The 24,165-nt window shown below is 36.3% G+C and overlaps 1 protein-coding gene across 15 annotated transcripts in view; it reads left to right on the top strand.

The window, feature by feature from the left end:
- Positions 1 to 24,160, top strand: part of Ca-beta (Calcium channel protein beta subunit) — a 97,536-nt gene extending 73,376 nt beyond the window's left edge. For 6 of the 15 annotated variants that reach the window (XM_071778364.1, XM_071778361.1, XM_071778372.1 and 3 more), the window contains 9 exons: positions 4,760 to 4,876; positions 6,431 to 6,550; positions 6,644 to 6,854; positions 7,643 to 7,740; positions 9,346 to 9,482; positions 9,825 to 9,990; positions 10,155 to 10,524; positions 11,313 to 11,345; positions 15,073 to 24,160. In XM_071778364.1, the coding sequence (XP_071634465.1) occupies positions 4,760 to 4,876; positions 6,431 to 6,550; positions 6,644 to 6,854; positions 7,643 to 7,740; positions 9,346 to 9,482; positions 9,825 to 9,990; positions 10,155 to 10,524; positions 11,313 to 11,345; positions 15,073 to 15,236 (1,416 nt within the window). In that variant the 3' untranslated portion in view covers positions 15,237 to 24,160. Of the gene's footprint in view, positions 1 to 513; positions 990 to 4,759; positions 4,877 to 6,430; positions 6,551 to 6,643; positions 6,855 to 7,642; positions 7,741 to 9,345; positions 9,483 to 9,824; positions 9,991 to 10,154; positions 10,525 to 11,312; positions 11,346 to 12,091; positions 12,172 to 12,931; positions 13,235 to 15,072 lie in introns of all 15 variants that reach the window. The other 9 variants (XM_071778373.1, XM_071778374.1, XM_071778365.1 and 6 more) reach the window with 7 other exon arrangements.
- Positions 24,161 to 24,165: the final 5 nt, after the last annotated feature.

The raw sequence follows: 24,165 nt of genomic DNA, 5'->3' as shown, positions 1-24,165 counted from the left end.
GGTAACGTTTGGACTTTGGGCAGAAAATTTTCCATTACAGGTAGAATTTTCAAGACAATATAAAATCCTTTACTATATATACAAACAATGGAAAAAGGGAAGCGACCTCAACTGTTTAAAATTCACAAAGTAATTTGAAGAGAAAAACCAATTAAAAAATTCTTTTCGTTGTTTGTGTAAATGTTTTCTTAAACATTTACACAATAAATTGTCGAAAGTACATATTCAAAAATTAGTTTTATTATCTCAAAAAATTTTTCATCAAGAAGTGGTAGAATATTCGAAAAATATCCTCAGCTTCTTCTCTTTGCATCGCTCGCATAACTTATGGATACTGGCAAGTACTGGTACATATGCTGTGGATTTTTATATACGCGAGTGCCTCGATAAATTACGCCTGCGTTCGTCTATAACGGTTTATCTACGTTTATATTTCTTGTTTATTATCTCTTTTTGTTGTACATTTCTCACGGTCCACTCAAATCTAAATCCAATTTACACTGTATCTTGCAGAGGGCATTTAGAAAAGTGAATATTTCGAATCGGATCTCTTATCATTCGCCATGAACGCGGAACGCATCGTGGCTTATCATTATGGGGTGATAACGACGATCTCTCAGAAATAGATCAAGATTCAAGATTAAGTATTTGGATGGCTTGCAAACGAAAGCGGAAAAAGCTTGAGATACGACGTACCTGAGGGAACGTATTCGAAAGCCTGTGCCACTGCGCCATTCAACATGGCGTAGCGGCGTGAATTCAAATATCAATGCGCTATAGACAAGCATTTTGGACGATAGTAGACAGCCATGCGGTAGCGTGGCCTAAGCGAGAGCTTAGAGCATTAGTCCGATAAATTTCGGCTCCGAATCGGAGCGAAGATAGATTAAACACCATCAGAAGAACAACCTTGGCATCCATGGTGGTGAATCCCGGCGATGATCGGGTACAATCAACACAATTCCGGCTACAACAAGCTATTCACTCAGGTACACCGATAAACGCGGTTTTATATAATTTTGTTGTGCAACAAACAAGGAGCAATATTAAGAATATTCCGTTATTTTTCCATAAGTTAATAAAACGCGTCAGCGATGCAGGACGAGTTTCTATTTGCTACAGTAATTAAAATATCTGGATCAACGAGCAAGATTTGGCACTGGGTTATTTTCTTTTTTTTTATCTGCATTATCTTGATTTTATATTTTTCTTAATGCTATTCTCTTTTCGCTTCCTGGTTTATTATTTCTTTTTCTTTCGATCTCTCTCATCTATCACTTTTCGCAAGGCTGTAATAAATAGAAATATGTTCATGGAATAATAGTGCTTATCTTTTTATTTCCCCTCCCCCATCGAAGGGATAACTGTAATTAAACTTAAACTTATCAAGGGACTTCATGTGGTGAGGAAGGTCTCCGTGTAAAAATAACCGATTATCATGACTGTACTTTGAGCAAAGAGGCGCAAGGAGGAGTGTGTTCGATCACGTCAAAGACGCGGCGCTTCCTAGATATATAGGATATTTCGCAGTATATCGTTTAAGGCTCGTATTAGGCAACGTGGCGTAAAGCAGAAGCGATCATCCGTGCTATCGTTGCGGCGCAGCGATTTACGTCGATCGCGCACTCGATCGAGGTTCACTTTCTTTTTTTAATATAAAATCAAGCTTTACGGAGTCGATTGATATATGCTCTACTGGCCTTGAAGATACAGTCTTTATCTTTTGTGCATCTTTTTCACATGCGACACATCTTTCAGAAGTGTCTTTCTAGTATTACCAGCGGGATTCTGCAGAGAGGCATCCCTTTCAGACATCGACATTAATTTGTTTTATTGACAGTTGAGAAGAAGTCCGTTTCTATATAATTGTTACTATATTTGAAACAGTTCTTAATTTAACGTGAGCTATAATAATACTATCAGTAATTACTTTCTCAAATGTTTTTCTTTCGAGCAGACGATTTAATTGATTTGTGTAATGCACAAACTCGGCATGATTGTTTCGACACCTTATTGAATCGATGTTTATTCAATTGTAGTTCTTACAATTAGATTATACTACAAAAACACTGACGCTATCTTCCCGTTTTCTTCTTTAATGACGGTGGAATAATTGCGAACGTTTTTAGTGAGAACTGTATGAGTTTTTCAATTAGAGAATGTAACAGTATTAAAAATAAAATGGTCAATGTAAACCACTGGGTAGGCGTAATTATCGATATGGTCATTCGAATGTTAAGAATATCAAAAGTATATATGCATAAACGTTCCTTCGTCTGTAAAACCTTTGTAAATATATAAATACAGACATGCCTACATAACTATTTCGAGCTTTATACAATCTGCAGAATAAAAATAGACATTTGAGAAAGATAAGCTAAATTTAAATATAATGTTTTAGAAAGGCATTTTTTATTAAGTATAATGTTTTAACTATTATGCTTTTAAAATTTATATTTTCTTTATTTTAATCTATCTTATCGAAGGTCTCTTCTTATTCTTTCATAAATATCAGAAGAATCAAGTTGTTTTTATTTATTTGTCGAGAAGCTTTTTGGGGGAAAGAAGAATCTTATGGAAGCAATTCATTTTTGCTAGTAGAGTTGACTTTGACCAGATTAATCGAACGATTAAACAAAAATCAATATAATTCTATAGGGTTGAGAAATTTTTTGCATATAGGATAAACTCGGATAAGATGGCCATAGAGGAGAGATGGCCAATCCATGTTCTATCAATCTAACTCATCATCTGGTATCGAATGAACATGGGTTGGCCATCTTTCCTCTATAGCCATCTTACCCGAGTTTACCCTATAGACATGGATGTGTAATAAATTTTTCATTGCAATCTTAAATATGATTAAATTGGGAAGTAGAAAAAGAACAAAATAATCTGTGAGTAAAATCTTCCTTTTCTAATCTTATTTTCTTCTACTTGAAGAGCTATATGTTTTAAACGAAAGACAGTCATTAACATTAAACAAAAGTATTAATTTATTACACATACTTGTTGCTGTTTTAGCTCACTGCTATAAAATAATAATTATTGTTAATATAAAAATAATTTCACATAGAAGGAATTAATGTGGAATCATACTTCATATTAAATGAAAAAAAATTATAATAAAAAAATCTTTAAAATGAACATTTTAGAACTCATAAGAATTTACTACATTGAATACATAATCATTTGTAAACATAAGCATTTGACAATCGAGCAACATTTGTAATATTAAATTAATCGAAATAAATTAACAACACCGTTAACTTTCCTCATTAATATGCTGAAGAGTATGCTAGTCTCAATTTATTGCTTATGACCACGAACATTGAGTATGCGTAAGTCTTCCTTCCTATCCTCGATCGATTCATTTAATTTTAACAGGAACTAATTAACTTGCTAGACTGATTTCCTTTGTTACAAGGTAATCTACGTCGATACTTGTAGGGCGTGATAGACGTAATGAACTGCGTCGTGGGGCATTTTATCATTCACGGTCTCGCGGACAAAGTCACAGTTAACGTCATACGCAGAGTAAATAAATGCTGTTTAAATATGCTATTTTCAAGGACTGGAAAAGAAAGATTTTACTCAGAGATTATTTTGTACTTTTATTTCCCAATTTAATCATATTTAAGATTGCTATGATTTATTACACATCCATGTCCACATGTCATATCCAAAAAAATTTCTTAATTCTATAGAATTATATTAATTTTTGGTTAATCGTTTGATTAATCTGGCCACAGTCAGCTACCAGCAATAATGAATTTTCAAGGGATAAGATTTTTTTTAATATTTGGTTTGAAAGACTAACACGAAAGGTAATACTTGTAGATGATGCCTTTTAATATGTTAATATTAAAACTTTTTTAAAGAATTTTACAAAACTTTACTGTGTGCGATGTTATTAAACCAAGATTTTAATTACGAACTATTACAGTTATTGAACAATATTTATATGGAATGATTAACTGAAAAGATTATGTTATTTGCTTCAAAAGATTATATATTCTACAATAGAGAGACAAATTGATATTTAAAATTGACACTTCTACTTAAAAACAATTTAAAATTATCGGAAGTTTAAATGAAAAACTTCCGAGATTTTATATCAAAAGTTAGAAGAGGGTTTATCGAAAGTTACTAAAGAGTTTAAAGCAACACCTAAGACCAAGAATTATTGCATCACCTAAAATTAAAAATTATTGCAAAAGTTTATTAATTTACCACAAATGTCGGGACGATCACGAACTTTGGCCCCTTGAAATGTAAGTAGTTTTTGAAGGCATTTTTCACAGGGAAAAAATAGTAGGTAAGAAAATTCTGTAATCTATATTTGTTCCCTATTTCGATAAATTTTAATTTCAAGTTTTTAGAAATAAGCTTGGAGTTGATTTTTTTATGCGGAGGAAGACCTCTCCCTCGCCTACATGTGTACTTTCAAGTAAAAGGAAATTGAACGTTCGTGTGGAAAGTTGAAGGATATTTTTTATCTTAAAAGTGATATTATTATTATCTATTGGTCGGAAAATTTTTTTATTATTTTTCCCGTGTTTCTCGCCAAAAATGTCTCCAAAAATCACTAACATTTCAAGGGGCCAAAGTTATCGTAAATCGTGCCTAAAAATATCAAATAGGAAAAATTTAATCAATACTTATGTGTAAGGAAAAATTTGTTTAAACTTTCAAAAACTTCTTTGCCATGTACGGGAGTTCCGATCTATAAATGGATGCCTTGTCTGCTTTTTTTCAGGGCTCGGCGGACTCAAACTATTCGCAGCCGAGCTCGGATCTTTCTCTGGACGAGGAGAAGGAGAGCCTGCGACGCGAGAAGGAGAGGCAGGCCCTCAATCAACTCGAAAAAGCCAGAGTAAGTCATTGATCCTTCGTGCGCTCCAGTTTGCTTTGCTTTCACAGGGGTCCATTCTTATTATTCCGCGCGTGCTGGATCACCGTTTATCGATCGAGTAGTTGTCTCATTATCGCCGTCATATTTCCCCGGCACGTTATACACATCACGAATTTGTACGAGAAACGCGACACATAGCTGGACGCGTCTGCAATTTCAAGATAGGAAGCGAAAGAAAAAGAAACCGGACTCGGCGAGGTGCCAATCCGACACTTCGCGGAACACTTCTTCTCGCGCTCGTAGTCCAAGCCATGAAAATAAATCCATGGAAAAATACGATCTATGATCTGTACGAGTATACTACGGCTCTAACGCGGTAGTAATGCTTAAATGCGGCAATAATGTCGACGTTCACATATCGAGAGAGTGTTTTACGAGGAACATGCATGAGGCATTTTTCGATGTATTGATACATTTCGTGGATTATTTTACTTTATTAGAAATAAACTTTGTTCATAAATTTTTCGCGAATTATATATGCAAGCAGTATTCACTATTCATAAACTTGCTAAAAAAATATTCTTTCAGCTAAAATTTAATTACAAAGTATGATAAGATATTTATAATATAATATACCTCTCTCTTCTCTTTTTTTTTCTCTTTCTCTCCGCCTCTCTCTTTCTCTTGTGTTGCAAGATTGCTTTATTTGAAAAAATTTGAATAAAGGACTCAATCCGCGAAAATCTTTGCTCATAGTGGATTATATAACGATAGAGTGTTATAGGATTGAATAGTAAACGCGGGGGTAAAATTATAAAATAGCACGAACGCGTCAAACGCGAGGATCTGATCGACTCCAGTCTTCTTCGGCTTAACGGATATTGATTGGCGAGAGACGACCTTCGAAGGATAGAGCTCGTCGCAATAAAAATGAAAAGCTCCGCAATACTCTTTTATTTCTTTATTAAAGCGACGATGTTGTCACTAGCAAAATGCGTCCACGCATAAGCTGACAATGTGTCGATCGGCTGTGAAGCACGTCGGCGGTGTGTGGCCGGCTTTTATTTTCCATTCCATACACGCGATATAGTTATACGTGTTTATGTACACGTTGCGATATAGGAGCTGCACCGTGACCTGATAGAAAAGTCGATAACACGGGCAAGGGAACGATGATATGTAACTAAGCGCGGTGGTACGAGACGACACCGCGTTTGTCGTCGAGGTTGATGATCATAGTCCGATTTACTTTCCCTGACAAAATAATCATTGTCAGGCTAAGTTGTGGAAAGCAAATATTTTTTAAATAACGCTAAAGTTTTGATAAAATTGATTTACTTTAGACGTTAGATATTTTTTACTTATTATATTATAACTTATTATTAAGTTATATTTCTAATTTATTATTTTGAATGTCCTTAAACGTTAGGTATCTCTTTATAACGCTATATTGCATGGCTGGATAGAATAGATAGAAGAGATAAAAATTTAAACGGTAGTTCGTAATATAAATCAATATCTGATTGAGGAAATAGGTATGCGCTCGTGCTCATAATTTTTTAATTTACATTTTAGTCGAAGCCGGTAGCATTTGCAGTGCGGACTAACGTGAGCTATGACGGATCCGTGGACGATGACTCACCTGTCCACGGTTCGGCCGTCAGCTTCGACGTCCGTGACTTTCTTCACATCAAGGTATGCGCGAGCACGCGTCCTCTATCTCGTATAGATTCCATTCTTGTCGTACAATTGTAAAATTTTCTTCGTTAACTAATCGTTTCGTTTCAGGAGAAGTATGACAACAACTGGTGGATCGGCAGGCTCGTGAAAGAGAATTGCGACGTGGGTTTCATCCCGTCACCTGTGAAGCTGGAGGCCTTAAGGTTACAGGCGAGCGCCGCGCGTGGCACGAAGGGCCTCTACTCGACGCGAGGAGGGTCTTCAGGGAACCTTGGCGAGAGTGGTATGCCCTCACGTGGTTCCACACCACCTACGCCAGGTATCCTAGCACGTCCTTCTTTCTTTCCCCCCCCCCCCAAAAAAAATTCACGGTGTACCCAACTCGGTGTACCCTGAAATCGGGAAACTTTCTCAGCTTTGATCCTCGACAGTGAATTACAGCCGGACGGATCCGTTGCTACAGGCCGGTCGAAACAAAAAATATGACGAATAACACTCGCTTGAGATCCTAAGTATCCCACTATTTGAGACACACGTAAAACACCAGCTTCGAAATGCTTCTATCGCCCCGAAAATTAGATTGAAGCAACTCTTGTGTAATTCGCAAGTGAATAAAATTGCATGCGCACAAATAACAACGTTTAATATTATAAAACATTTAATAGAATTCAACGTTATTGTACTCTATCAGTTTGACATGAAATTAATACTAATATATCAAACTTTTTTTTATTCCTTGCGGTTTACACAGAGATACGAGCTTCTCCATCCTTGCTCTTTCGCGAAAATAAATTGCTCACTACTGTGCTCTTGCTTCACACGCCCTATTAGTTTTCATTTCATTGCTAAAGTCCATCGGGTAAGTCACCGTATTCGTGCAATTTCATCAACACACATGCCGATTCTTAGTACTGCTGTAGCTAGCTGCTGATATTTGATAGCCGCTGCTATAAGCAGAGACACAAAGCATAAATTAGCAAATTATATTTAGGCTGCATCACATCAGTTGAGTGCTTCTTAATAGCTTCTTTGAGAGAAAGAGGGACTCGTCGATTGTTTGACATATAGATGAGATTCCGAGTAATCTCGAACGTATTCTTTCGACAGGTGACGACAGCGATAGTGTCGGGAACGTGCGACCCGGCAAGGCGACCCTGACGACCCCACCCGCTAAGGAGAAGCGGAAGAACTTCTTCAAGAAGCCGGTAAACGCTCAGCGAGCCACGCTTGCGAATATCCTAACGCGTCACGCACAGCTTATCACTCTTTGAGCTTTTACACTTGGATTGGTAGGCGCCGTACGCCCACTGAACTGGCGTGATGCTCAATGATGTCATGCATAATAATAGATGTCACACACTGAGATGATAAAAAACCGTCTGACAACTTTAGAATTGTTTGCTCCGATATTGATTATTGCCCACGGTTTATTTAATACTCTTCCTTACAATTCAGATAATAGCTGTGTCCAATAGCATGATGCATTTTTCTCACGCTAGTTAGACGTACAGACAATCCTATTAAATGTTTCTATCTAATGTACGACCTTGCGACTCTAGGCTCTGTCCATGTCGAAGCAATTTTTCTAATAGTATTATTTAATATTTTTAAATGAAAATTTTATTAACGAAAACTTTTAAACTAAGTAAGAAATAAAAAATTTTGCTATCGTAGAGAGAGATAATATATCAAGGATTTTGTTGGCGAGTAAGTAAATTTATATGGACATTGTCTAAGATGCTAAAATTTACCAGTCGACTCTAAATAAATTTAAGGTTCTTAGACTAACGATTCTCTTTCCCGCACGGATATATAAATAGAATTTATGTCTCTAAATGTGCAATTCTATAATATATAATATTTGTTTGTTTTAGTCCTAAAAATATTATTATAAAATAAAGATTTTAAATGTGATTAATTTTTTTATGATATTTTAGATAAATTATGTGGCATGTCAAAAGTTATATTATAGAAATTATAATTGATAATTCATGGTTTACAAATCATGGTTCACAATTAGGAATTGACGCAGATAGTCTACATTTATATTATTATTAGACAAATTTAAATTTTTTAGAGAAAAATACATAAAATTATCACTTTCTTTACTTTTAAAGAGAATTTTTCTTTTATTGGTTACTTCAATGATTTATTATATCTAAATTATTTCTTCATCAAATTAATAATAAATAATTATTATTATCAAATTATTAGTGGATTAAATAATTTTTTATTAAAATTTCCATAATTCCATAAACAGTTTGTGGAATCTTCGTATTTTACTTGGTACGAAATTTTCTGTAATAAAAGTATCATATTATACTGCTGAATATATCCATAGTTTTAGTGGAAAACGACTGGTAAATACTTTCACTATTTTAACACACTGTTGATCACTTTTTTTCACCGTCACGACGCGTACAGTGTTAGACCAGCGATTATTCCTACCCGGGGCCGCGTGTCGCGGCGAAAATCATTCACCGTCATAAAGGTAGAATATAGGCTGAAACGATTAGTCCGTAGGAGGCCGTTAACACCTTAGATATCGTAGTTACTAACGTGCTGCTTGGCCAAAGTACCTTCGGTGCTCGAAGAGGATGTCCCGTGGGCGTTCGCACGTTCAGGGAAGGACTTTGGCCGTGCAGGAGGTCGCATGTGTCAAGTCGACGTGGCCATTAACTGATTTCAATGTTTCAATGTTGCATACCGTGCTCACGCAGTCCTACGTAAGTGAGACTATCCTGGGGCCGATATTGGCGAACGGGGCCTCATCTCGATTGGCCGAACTGATCGTTTGCTTGGATTTTCAGGAGACGACGACTCCCTACGACGTGGTACCTTCCATGAGGCCCGTAGTGCTGGTCGGGCCGTCGCTCAAGGGCTACCAAGTGACGGATATGATGCAGAAGGCGCTCTTCGATTTTCTCAAACATCGCTTCGAAGGCAGGTCTGTCGGGACTGTTTAGATAACGTGTTATTTCTACTCGTGGTCTGACCTCTTTCTATTACTAACGAAGAAAAACGGACAGCTATTAGTCCTAAATAAGCCGACTTTCTTTCTTGTACTAACAAGGAAAAACGGACGTTGCCATTAATTCTTTTTACGTTTGCGCATTTACGTAAGCTAGATCCAGTTTAACCTACAGTGTATCCCTGGTTACAATATGCTATACGCTACGCGCACTAAATAAGCCATTACAAGGTTTTAAATACTGAAAAATTAATATTTAAAAGTTATGTGTTTATAGTTTATATTACTAATTTTATCAAGAATTATTTATCATTACAGAATTATTATCACAAGGGTAATGGCGGATATATCGTTAGCGAAGAGATCCTTGCTGAACAATCCAACTAAAAGAGCGATCATGGAACGGTCGACCAGTAGGAGCAGTTGTTTAGCGGAAGTTCAGCAAGAGATCGAGAGGATTTTCGAACTTGCTAGAACTCTTCAGGTTTGTGAAAAGTATTCCAATTTAAAATTTCTAACATTTTTTGAATTTTCTCAATTAAATATCAATTTTATTACTGCAAATAAATTTTCCATGATGAATAATTTGAACACAACAGATTAATTTGTATCGAATAAATTAACCGCACGTCTAATACGCAATTGCAGCTAGTTGTTTTGGATTGCGACACCATAAACCATCCGTCGCAACTGGCGAAGACCAGCTTGGCGCCCACTATCGTTTACTTGAAGATTTCTTCGCCGAAGGTTCTGCAGAGGCTGATCAAAACCCGAGGAAAGTCGCAGATACGTCACCTTAACGTACAAATGGTGGCCGCGGAAAAGTTGGCGCAGTGTCCGCCAGAAATGTTCGATGTCATCCTGGACGAGAATCAATTAGAGGAGGCATGCGAACACGTGGCCGAGTACCTGGAAGCTTACTGGAGGGCGACGCATCCGCCCGACTTTTCTACGGTGCCACGCGCCGTGCCTGCACCCGATGCACCGGCGGACACGTACCCGCAACGTGTGCCATCAGGTATCACGATTATTTTGATAAATTAAAGATCATTAATCACATTTATAAATGTTCAAAGATTCCTAGATTTGCAGATCTTTATATTCCCAATTCTGAGTATAAGACAATAAGCTTTAAATTAATTTACGGATAGATCTGCGTCGCAAGTATTATATTTTCATGTCGAGGAAATTATGTCAAATAGTCAAATGCAGAGAATTACAAATCGGTCAAGGACGTTTTCGTCTCGCACGAACAATAATGGAATTCGGGACAATAGAAAGATTTTAAATAGAGCACGGATAGAATATCAGTACTCGGGAGCCAATATTTCGACCATTCGGTAATGGTTTTGTGGAAAGCGTCCAAAATCGTTGAGAGGTGCAGGAGGCGATGTAAATCTGATGATGATTTACGACGATCTATCGCTTTTAGCAATGGCATCGCTGTATATGACGCAAATCGATGCGTAATACATCGATTGACGTCTTAAGCGTTGTCGAACCAGAAATCAAACTCATCCGCTAACATATTTGGCAATGCTTAAAGCTAACTACAGAGATCGAAATATTGGCTTTGAGAACATTGTCGTATCGTTCAGGGTATCTCGGGAAAATTATTTTGAGAGACGTTATTAACACGCATTTGAATATCTCGTAATATTTAATATGACATAACCCGTCCATATGTTTCACATACCTCGAAATGCCCCTTTTCAATATCCTGATGATCCTCGCTCGCGCTTTCTAGCCCCCTCGAAGATCTAACGAGACCCAGTTTTGCCACTAACTTTCTTCTTGTCCTCTCAGGTGCCCCTCATGAGCCTTACTATCATCGAAGAGGTAACCCAATATTTTCCTTGAGCATATTTTTGCACTCTCGTATTCCTTATTTTTACCTTCATTCAGCATATATAGTTTGCTAACTGCACGTCGACGTCGCATGAAATCGTTTTAGAAAATAGAATTTCCCTCGAAGATTCGCTAGAAACAAATAGATATTTATGAGATTTATATGTTGTATTATTGATATTATGCACATTTAAGAATTTCTATTTTATTATAGCATGGTATTGAACTTTAACGTACGAAATAGAGCAATTTTGCATATGATTTATATGTATACCAACGAACCAAAACGTTCTATTTTCTAATAATAATATAATTATAATTTTCAAAAAATATATAATATTTTTATTGACATTATTTTTATATAATATAATTTTTTTCTTAATTACATGAGATTTATATTTATTCATTATAATGTAATTTAAATGTCAGTCACTTGCACATTCTCTGCATAGATAATTATAATTATGTATAATTTTGTTAAACACGTGCATTACATACATACTTTGATGTTACTTATAATTTTATTATATAATTATACTATAATTAGATGATCTTTATAAAGATCTATGGTATGTCTATCAATTAGGATATAATGTAGCAGCCTTTTAACTTCGCATTCTATTCCACTTATCCGCCGAATAGACAATGCTATTGACTAAAATTGTCTCTGCATTTTTCGCATAATCGTTTATCATCAAATCAATATCACCTTATCCTGACGTTATATTTCTTTTCAGCGGCAATGTACGGATCGAACGTACGGGTCGATATGAACTTGTACCCAATGCAGTAAGACCGAGGCGCGTTTATCTCTTCCGTTAGTGCGGATAAAATTCTACGTTTCGTTTTTATTTGTGTAATCGCTTCCCCAACTCTTTTCGTACAGTCAGCAGAAACTTTCCTTCCTCATACTTGGTATATTTAATCATTAAACACGCTTACATTATTTAATTGCAACTTACCTCGTGCACACTGCGCTATCATCGATCACGAGTGTGGATTTCTTTTATTAAAATTAATTTTAATTAAAATATTTAAAGAGAAAGAGAGAAAATACGAATATTTAGATAATTACTCAATATTTTAAAATGTTTTATTCCTTAAATATATAAATAGAGAAGTCTGTAAGCGTAGATTTTTTAATGTTCGAAGAAAAAGTTTTAATGTTTGTTCTGAAATAGATATGATGGAATCTACTGATTTTTTCAAGTATCAAATATTTACAGTTGATTATTTTTTATTGGATTTTACGCAAATCAAGAGTGTCCGAAAGAAGTTTTTAAAATCCACGTGTGTTTTCAAACTCTGCCAAATTAATGCCAAAGCTATTATGTGATCGCGCGAGACAAAAAGCCATTGGGAGCAATATATCTGATTATTTATTTTTTATTTATTTTCTTCACAAACACCTATCGTCATCAATCTCTAAACTCATTACGCCGCAATGCGGTCCGATTCGACAGGCAAAAAAAAGTTTTAGCCACGAAAGTGCCGCGAAGGCACACACCAGATTATCGGCTTTGTTCTCATCAGCAACGAGCTCTGACTCCGATGTTCTCTTTGTTTACGTGTAAAAGTGGAGGCGGTGGCTGCCACGGGAGTCATCCGAAAACACGACGACTAGCGACTTGGTCGCGGTGACCAAGAGACCAAGACGAAACAATTGTGTTAAGAAGACCCGAGCGCGGGACATGCCTGTCATTGTGCGGCCGTTTCTACTTCCTGCTTCATCGCGGATGCGATTTTATGCGGCATAAACCGGCCACAAATTGTACACTTCGTAATCCACACGCACCGTGAATATTTAATTTCGGGTGTGGATGCGATTGAAAGAATTAGAGAGAGACTGTGTAATAGGGATACCTTTGTAAGAACGCGTAGTAAGTACAGATGGGTTTGGTGCATGGGCCCGGAAACACGGAACCGACCCGATTTTATTTCTCTCGAGTAGAGAAAATGATTTATGTTTCCCTATTATTTATACTCTTCTTTATGCGGTGAAGTAACTACAGGCTCGCCATAGAGAGCAATCAAAGACTTTTTAAAACGTAAGACTTTAACGTGAATTAGAATTCAAGTCTTATTTTGTATCAGTTTTACTTAAAGTTTATTATCAAACGCATTATGACCTAAATTCGAAACTGACAAATTTTAACTGTTTAATATTTTTTCAATTTTACTATATATTTAGTTATAAATTATAATTACATGTTTTCGCATATTATAATTACAAATAATTTGATTTACATTTGCGATATAAAACCTATAATATTTCAATTATTAATCTTAAACATTATTATTGTCATAAAAGTTATTTGATTGCTATTGAATTAGCGCAATTACGCCACTTTTATCCACTTCATTTTTTTGCTCCTATTCCAATGGAATTTTATTTTAGCTAAACTTTTGGCCACGACATGTTTTCCTCTTACAATTAGTTGCAAGTTATTCAATGTTTCTTTTTTTAAATTAATATTCTATATTATTATTTATAACAAATACAAGTTTGTTACAAACCATTAATAAAATTTTAATTTAAAAAACTGCAAATTTCCTATATTTTATTAATATAGAAAATTAATGTAGGAAATTAATATTATTATTTATAGCAGGCACAAGTTTGTTACAAACAATTAATGAACAAAGTTTATAAACTGCTTCTTATATTTTATTAATATTATTTAATTTTAAGTCTATTTTACTCTTTAGATTATAGAAAATCTGATTCCGACGTATCTAAGCTTTTTTATATAAATAACTGATATCTCCATTAATATTTCTTTATTTACGTCGAAATTTTTAATTTGTCACGATTAGAAGTTTAGCCTATATATTTGTTTTATTTCATATGTTTCGCAAGCCCTTCACCAACCCCTCTCACATAGAATAGGACTATAGAATAGAGATGATCTAACGTTAGCGAGAGAGATTAACGACGTAGCAGCGTAAGTCGAGAGGACAGAAGTTATAAAGGGTTTCTTTAGCTTCGTCGTGGATCGTACACGATCTATATCGTTTCGCGTAATTTATGTCCGAGATTGCATCAATGTGTCGATGACTACACGAGTACATTCTTCTACTTCTCGATTTCTGCGCACCTGCGCAACGATAGTTCGAACGTCGGAGTCTTTGCGCCGTACCTCCTTTTTTTATTTAGTATTTTTTTTGCTTAGAGCTTGTGTATGGATTAAATAGCATGAGATGTTGGAATAATGTGGCTGGAATGATCTAATTCATCTCCCTATTGCTCACAACAATAATCATCCAGGACCCAAGTGACGTTCGTTTTTTCGTAGGGTAGAGTTTGAGTGATGTTACATATAGATATAGTTTCTTTGCGGTGGAATTTGTACTTGTCATTTTACAATCGATAATTTCTTAATACAAAAAATGCTCTTTTAGTAAAAAAAAATTTAGAATAAAAATAAAAAATTCGTAATTATACATAAATACACAATTCAGTTTTATATTGCTATAGTATTTCAGTAACGCACATAAATATTTATGGTGGATTTGATTTGTCTTTTTAACTTAAGACCCACATCAGCGATGGGTTACATCACTTCTCAATCATTATTATTGATAAAATCATTGGATTTATTCTTTAAGAAAACAATAAAGATATAAAGTTTGCGAAAATTACAAACTCGTTTCAGCAAGACGTGTGGATATATCCCTTTGTAAATTGAAATCTAATCTCTCTTTGTCTTTAATCCAGGTGCCAGAGATGAAGTAACGAGAAGATCGCGGCTGGAACGGATGGATCGCGATCGAAGCGATCGCATGGATCACGACTACGGCGAGGAGGAACACGGCGTCGATTACGGTAGTGCCTCGAGACGTCGCCAGCAGCAGGACTCGCGTGCTCTTAATGCTATTTAGGAGCTGGGGCCCCGGGGCCTGTCGCTTCAGCGCTGTCCCCACCTGCGCACCACCGCCCTTTAGCGGGCTCGCCTCCCGGTAACGCTACCGAACGCTAGGAAGTGCGCAACGCTACCTCGCGATAAGATCGCTGCGCTCTGTTAGTGGGGCTGTTTCCTGTCGCGCTACTCTATATGCTAAGAAAAACAAGAAGAATACAGAAATCCAGATCGGCTGACAGCACACGCCACCAACGAATCTGAAAAAAAAAAAGATGCTACCATATATATCGATTCTATCCGACGCACCTCGACGATCTCGAAACCGTCGACGATTCATCTCCGCGTACCTATTCCACCAAGAAACCTCGCTATCGAATACGCTACCTGTCGCCAGCAGCGTGCACGTTAGTCCCGCAAAACGTTTTGTGCTTGCATTTTTTTTATCGCGCTACCCGCGAGGAAAAGTACAAATTAATACGCGAGATTTTATTGCTGTTTAATTAGAGAACAGGATTTAGTTGCAACATAACTGCTGGAAAATTCTTCGGCATGCTCTAAACATGCATCCTTATCTTCCGAAAGCTCTTGCATCTGTAATAATACACCACTATATTATAACGCTGCTATTATTCCTTTTTACTCTACTGGATATACTTCAATAACATTCGCGGTCAACTTAATTGTATACTTATACTTTATTAATAATGAATCAACAAAGACGTTTTGATCATAAAACATTTAAATCTCTTTTTTACTTCTTCTCTTCTTCTTCTCCTGATATGCTACTGATCACCAGTAGCGTACACATATGGTTGTCAAGATATCTTTATTCCGCCAAATCTAAATCGCTTTATCGTCGGACTGCAAAGAATCGAAAACAGAAGCGCTGTTCCTAAGTATTGCTGAATGAATTTCATTAGCACATTACAAATTTCGCAATTTTCGCACACATTGTCTATATATAAAAACATATCTTCATCTTCGTACATTACGTCTTCGACAATTAATGCCCCGATTAATATCACGAACGCGTACCACTCTGGTGGTGTCATCCACAATTGCAGAATTATGCTACTTATTGATCATATACCAACTACCAAACTATTCTCACGCACAAATACCATCGAGATGTACTATCTGATGACGTATATGCTTAAGAGCTCTGCTGTGTTATGTAGAGGGAACATGTCAACCCCCCCCTCCATCCCCGCTCATTACAACGATTAAGCGTAATCTATGCCAAACGTATCGAATGCTCACCATAATTGCTGGCCACGACAAAATGCACGCATCGTTTCGAGATGCACGTTACATGACATCTTTTATGCTACTTTATACGAAAAGAAGATAATGTGAGATCATCCTGTAAATGAAAATATACACACTTGACTGCATTCGGTACTCCTCGTTAAATACGCTACTCAAAGTCGTTCATGTATTCAATCAAATAGACGCTATGCATTTTTCACGCGAAGTATTGCAAAACTTACTCTCGAACCTTTTTCGAAAGTCTCACATATAATTAAGAAGAAATAACTTGAAACATATTATCTGAACAATTTCAATCTCATTTTCATAATCTAAAATTCTTAACCGAATCATTTTGGAAGTTTGAAATAAATTCCAATCAATTATTATTAATCAAAAATCTTTGTACTCATGTATATACACACATTCTACACATTTATATCTTCAACGGACTCTGTTTATGAATGCGAATTATTTGCCAAACTAAAATTATATTGCGATAAGAATGGAGTTCTTTTAATATTTACGTGCGATTTTCCAATTAGCGAATTTTTATCGCGAATGCGATAATTATAAGGGTTCGAGCGTAGTTAAACGATCGTTTGAACAAACGATTATTCCAACAGGAGTTCTAAGCCGATTCGAAATAATCTTCCGGTGTCCTTGTCCATCGCAGTATAACGCAGGACAAATTCTCCATTCGCGGAATCAGCTCAACGACACTAGTAGACGCGCGAGACAATCGCGTGGGACGAGGAGACCAAGATAGAAAGTGCACTCGAAACAGAGTGAAGAGAGCCCTGGGGCCTTAATCCCTGCACCGACTCCTCCCGGGCCCCAAAACCCATATGTCTTTATGTCGAATCGGCGATCGGCGATCGACGCGGTATCTAGTATTTCTTATGATCAAGAATAACTGATATCTCTATGAAACGGAGATTTTATTTATCTCATAGAATTTAATTATAGGAAATTATAATGACCATTATAACTCCAATTAAAAAAAATTAATTGTCTAGAGGAATGACCTATGATCGGTTAGCCAACTAATTTTATTAATAGCTAAATTAGCTGATAATCAAGACAAAAGAGAGCTTTAATAAAATTTCGCAGTTGATCATAGATATTTTAATTCGATCGTCGACCGTGATAGCCAATGTAGTCGTCGTAATTTTACAGTCGCTGAGGAGCGATTCGCAATGAACACAGCTCGGCAATCTCGAATTTTATCGTAGAAATTGAAGCCCGTCGTCCGATCGCGACGTCGGACGTAGCTGAAGCGATTTCAAGCGATCGACGTTAGTGATACTTGCCACCAATCACGTAATTAAATTAGACAAACTAACGTAGAAACGAGAAGTTTTTGATTTACGAGACGACAATGTGGCTCGAGATTAGAAGATATTGATACGCTGAATCCTATGAAAGTTTTCGATTTTGGTCAAGCGCGTCAACGACCTAACACGCCGTTCTATGATGCGTTTATACGTTTTGTTGAAGCTCTTATGCAAAAGTATAACGTGATATGCACGTATATTGCACGTGAAAGAAAACGTTTTGTGTACATAATATACATATATACATATAAATTGTACACACAAGTGACTATTCCATCTATATCACTCGACAAATTTTAATTGAGATAAAGAGAAGATTAAATAAGATTTCAGCGGAGATGTGAATAAAAACACTTGGCTTTTTTCTATGGATAATTATAGACTGAAATTATAAATATAATTTATAATATAGTATAATTATATTCTTTTTAATACATACGTTATATAACTCTCTCGCTCACTTATTATCGGTTTGATATACACTATTTATTAATTCGCGGAATGTTTACTTTTTAAGCATTCAGTTGAGGCAATTCTAAAAATCTAAATTATTTTTTTATGTGAATAAATATCACATATTTTTATTCACATTTCGCACCAACGACGTTATGTAAATACTGTAAAAAGCCTTTAATGAGTGCCGTTCAAGTTTTCACTCGTACAGCATCGATACGCTGTGAATCGGCATTTAGCTAAAAAAATGCTGGTAATTAAATTATTAATTTGTTTTTACGTTAAAAGTATATCGTATCGATCCATGTTGCAAGCACACACGCGAAACATTTTCCAGTTTAGGATACAATTATCCTGTATTTTCAAAGATAACATAAAAATAACTTGACGCAAATGAAACGTACGAACATCTTAAAGCGTTCTCGCAGCCAAAATAGCTCGGAATAGATCACGGCCATCGGCATGAGACATTATTTAGGATAATTAATCGGGAACTTTTCCTATATATTATACGCGGTGGTGCGTGCAAATACCGCACTTTTGATTAGCGGTATCCTACATTGTGTACGTTGCTGTATAAATTAGCATAAACTAAGCACGGGTAATCTTGAATTGGTTTTTATATTGGTTTTTCGAAGAGAATCGAGTAACGATATATTAGCTGTTCTTTCCTTGTGCGAAGAGAAACTTAGCGGAAGCATGCGATCAGTCGTATAATGTTAAAAGATTACTTATGTACGCTTGTTTTATTCTAGTCGCCACTCAATTCAAAGGGCGAAAGTACATTTGACACGTTTTTTGCGATTGATATATTAATGAAAATCGTAAAATTGTGATTTGAATATCACATAGATTTTTTGTTTGTTTGGTTGTTTGCTATTTAAAAGTTAGATTGATACGTATATAATCGGCAAAGAATGTTTGAAAATTGGCTTTTATGGTTTAATGATAATATATAACATACCCTTAATTGGTATCAATTTCCTACTTTTTTTTTACCTTGCAAATAAAATTTTTTAAAAAGAAGTATAATAAAAATTTTTAAAAATTTTTCATATAAATTTGATAAAAACTTATTCTTGTTAAAGAGAGAAGAAGAGTGAAAGAGTAACCCGTGATTGAACTATTTAAGAGATTATTTTGCAAATTATTAATACATAAAATTTAATTTTGTCGAGATATTGTATTACATAACATCTTGTTGCAGTCGATGATTGGTACCAATTAAGAACACGTCTATTAGAGGAAACGCATCGCGAAATACATGATTGATTTGCGTACGCTACGATCATGTGCTATGTTCGTTTGTCTTTTTTAATACTTAATTCTTAGATAAGTACGTATTTATACGGATATCCGTGTCTCTGAAGCATCTCGAAGCTTCGCATGAGATTTGGTGCCGACGCGAATTATCGCGCCAATATCGCTTATCAGTGTTGAGGATGTAAATTTTATCTTAGGGAGGAAAATTTTGTAAAAAAGAGTTATAGATATAAATATCTAACGTCGCGCGTTTGAATAAGAAAGTCGAGAGCAGCGGAAGTACCGATTCTTTAATTTAAATCGAAATAAAAAAATCATCGCTGAATCTTCTCGATGTGAAATTTTCGTAACGCATTTCGACGCTATATTTCGAAACGAATTCGAACGCAATACATTTCGAGACGATTAACCACGAAGATCCTTTCGCAGCCCAGATTTGTACATATTAGGTAAAAATACATTTCGTCATGATCGCTGTGAATCTATATGAAAAATTCACGCTGTTTTTTGCTTCCGTACGACAAGTTCATTTCCCATGTCGAATGAGACCATCCCGAGGAAATGCGAATATATACGAGTATTCTCGGTGTAAAGAAATCCGCTTGATTGAAAAATGTGCGGGAGTGCTTATAAGCAGGAGTGGTTTAATGAGCAAGGAAATTTTCAAATATTTGCATTTGTTCCCGAATGAAACATATGTTATTAATATGATATTAATATACAATATATTTATTATTAAAAATTGGCGAATGTAATTTTAATAATCTACTTTAGCATATTTTTATTTTCTATTCTTTCACTGTTACATGGATTTGTAAATTGTTATAAAGTATGATTTTGTAGGAGATAAATTTAAAGCATATTGGCTAGAATATTTTTGACATTCTTTATAAGAACTTAATATTGTGTGCGTAGAGCTAATTTGTATATTATAGTAAAATTTTGTAAAGCGGTTTTCTGCAGATCGAGAATATCGCTCGATTGGTTGATTGGTTCTGCTTGTTTGTGGACCACGGGTCCGAGCAAAGCCGTGAACTATAGTTATATAATTGTGCAAGGTGTAATATCTTATAGATATTTTTTAATTGTCAAGATGGAAATTTTTATAATATTTTGTAACTCCTCAGGATATATATAAGCAGCGATGAAAATTGCACACCATGAATATATTGACTCATATACGTACACACATACGCATCTACATATACGGAAACGTTCCTCTAGAGGAAAGTGCATCTGCGGCGAAAATATTTCATTTGAGTTTAAGACTTAGCGGCTTTGATTCATCCGTTACTTTCCGCATCGTTAATAATATTTCATCTGTGTAGCGCTCAAGTAGCGCCGGGAATTCAGTATGTAGCTTGATGGAAGCGATCCTAAAAATACATCCTTCGATCACAAGTGCTTAGATCGACGCTCGTAGTTTCCGCGTGTAACTACGCGATTGACTCAAGACCTCGTTGGAACGAAAAGTCGCGTCGTCGAATTTTGAAACGAACAGAATTCTTCATAGACTAATATTAATAAAATTGTTTAATCGTTGCCTCTGTGAAATTATATTTATATGTAAAATAAATTTCGAATATCTTTTATTTTGCGATATCTGGAATCGAATAGTAACATTTTAGATTAATTTATCGCATCACGAAAGCATCGTGCGCACAAATTATCCAAAGAGAATGTAATCTTACTATTTTTTTAACTAATTCTTTCTCGAGATTCGGCGACTCGATCGAATGACTTGTACAGAATGCATTTACGTATAGAGAGAGCCCCGTCGTCTAGGCATTATGTTAGATAAGAAGCTTTGACTAATCGAGGGATGATCATATAGGCGAGGCGAAACACTGAAAGTCGAATTGGGAACATACGAATTTTTTCTGAAGACTAAAATGATTCTACGAGTATCGACGTTAGGTGAAAGAGACGAAGGCTGGAAATACGATGAATTGAATGAATCTTCGATGTTGTACGTTGTACGAATTGTGCGCGTGTAGGGCGCGAACTGACCTGATAATTGCGTGGGATTTGGTTCGTTGGCTCGCACTGTGTGCATGTAGGAATAATTATTCGCTTAGTTAGCTGATTACGGCATTCGTGTTATCGACGGGTGCTCCCTAGTCGCTCTCACGCGATCGATGCGCGTCCGCTCGCAAAGTTATGGATCCAGATATTTATTTGTTGAAAAGGAAAAGGAGAGTTTAACGGTTGATTGATGCTGTTTGATTGTATCGATAATTAAAACGACGATTGCTTGTAAACGACTAAGTATTTTGTCGCACCGTGTGCACGCGGATTTGTAAGACGATGGGGGAGGAAGAGATCACTTTCTAGCTTCGAATACGATCAGATCGGTAATCTCGAAGCTATTCGCGGATCTACGTTTGACTTTATACAACGTGCGCAGGGATGTAAAATTTTAAACGGATTCATCGTGGCGGAGTCGTCGACGACGGTCACTTGGATTGTCGTAACGATGGATTGCGGGAACGATCGAGAGACCTCTTCGGGACGACGAGTAATTTCCGTTGATATAGATTAAGCGCTAGGATAGCTCTAGAATGCTAATTATTTGATTAATATTTATGGTGCGTATTTGTAGAGTAATTCTAGTCGCAATCGCAATTAGCGGTGAGTAAAATAAGAATTCCATTATACGCGACTGCAGATTTTTTAAATATGTTTTAAGATAGGACGACTTGTAATTGTTGCGGTAAACATTGTGGATTTTTATTGGTCACTTTGTAGCTTGTAATGCTGCTAATGCGCCGAGTCGTCGACGACGATTTCCCTCGTTCGTCCCATCGACGTGTTCACTGAATGTAATCCCATATGGTTGGAAGGTCCAAATGAGGATTGAGCACAGGCCTTAGGTGCCCTCGCGGTTGAAGACGACGCGAGGGTGACATTCGGCCAATGCAAATCCCCTCAGTATGCTTAAAATACTGTGAAAAATGCCTGTCCTTGTATCGAGGCTTACGGCGTAATATTGTTGACGGTATAATGTGGTTTCGAAAGTATATCTATATAGCGAAAAGAGGAAATGCGGTGTAAGACTGCTACGGCGTTACGTATCGGCCCGAGTCGACGTGTTTTTGACTCTTAAATCAGTATAAATTAAGATAAATTTTATTAAAGTCAATAATAATTCAAAATCGTCTAATTAACATATTGCGAAAAATATTCTACGTTTAGATATCATTAATTTGTTAACACCTTCTATGAATACGTAAATATGCAGCTTTTATAGCTTTTTTGTAAATCTGCGTCTTTGATTAGTAGTCGTTTAAAACAGAAAGTGGTTTCTAAATAAATATTAGTAGCTTGTATTATTATAGCTTCCTCAAAGATACTAGTAATGTATTGTTGAAGAGTTGAAACTTATCGCGCATGTATCGCGAGAGACGAGCGTCAATTCGGGCCGACTAACGTTTGTACGAGGATTAGATGCAATTCTGTCGCGTGTGTAGGAATCGTGTCAAAGGAATGATAAACTTCGTGCACGCGCGAGCGTCCTCGATAATTCCCTTTCGTGGCTGGTTCGTCGGATCAAAGATTTTTCTCTGTATATTATCTATATTATTGTCACACAAATGCGCGATCAGTGCCGCCCACTGATAAACACGCAGATGTTTCAGCACGTGGCAGAATGCTCCACGTGATCCACCCCGCGATCCATCCGTTTTCCTTGAGAAAGAGAACTTTATTTCACTATATTGTTGCACCGATAATGAAGAAAGCGAGAGAGAGAAAGAGAGAGAGAATGAGAGAGAGAGAGAGAGAAAAAGAGAGATAAAATATTTGTAAGCTGCGTTGGATTGTGTCAATCACATTAATATTATTCGATTGTACATCTAATTGTAATGATCGCAAGATGGATGCAAAGTGGATCAAGAAAAGAAGAGAGAGCGAGAGAATATATGCATGCGTGCGTGAGCGAGCGAACGAGCAAATGAGAGAATTATGGCTTGCGTATAATGCGTGCAGTTGTTCGAAGACGGAATTGAGACGTCTAATTAACGAGATATTGTAAATTGTTCTATAGCAAATGAAAAAATGCGCTACGGCCGTTGCAACGCGCTCCTCGAGAGTTCCCGAGTAAATGCGGACGACATCTTTCTTCCCACTGAAATATCGAACTGTTAAGATCCCGTGAGCCTGTTTCGGTGACTTTCGAGGGACGAGCTGCTCTGATCGTTTCGATGTTGATATGTCAATGCTGTGATGTTATCCTTTGAAATTAAACAAGAAAGGAGTATATTTCCAGCCCCCTGACACGCCCCACCTACTTACCGATCCCTGTCCCCCTTTATTCCCAAAAAGATCCTGCAACAGGACTGCAAAGACCTTGAAATACCAAATATTTCTATTATTGTAATTCCGCATAGTCCTTAAAATAGCTAGATTTTAATCGTATTTAATGTAAAGATTATTATTGTTATATCTCAGTGATTCTTTCCTTCGCCAGTGATGTCTCGGAGAGACGAAAAGCGAAAATATAAGGACGATGAGGAACACGCGAGGAAGTACATTTTATAATGTCGTCATAGCGGACGGCCGATCGATTCTCTCCTGCATGTCACTGGTACCCGAATTCCTACATTTGTCGCATTTGTAAATAAAAATTTTTATCATCACATGACACCG

Source organism: Temnothorax longispinosus, chromosome 5, assembly GCF_030848805.1.
Source record: "Temnothorax longispinosus isolate EJ_2023e chromosome 5, Tlon_JGU_v1, whole genome shotgun sequence".
NCBI lineage: Eukaryota > Metazoa > Arthropoda > Insecta > Hymenoptera > Formicidae > Temnothorax > Temnothorax longispinosus.
This window is presented reverse-complemented; position numbering and strand designations above follow the sequence as displayed.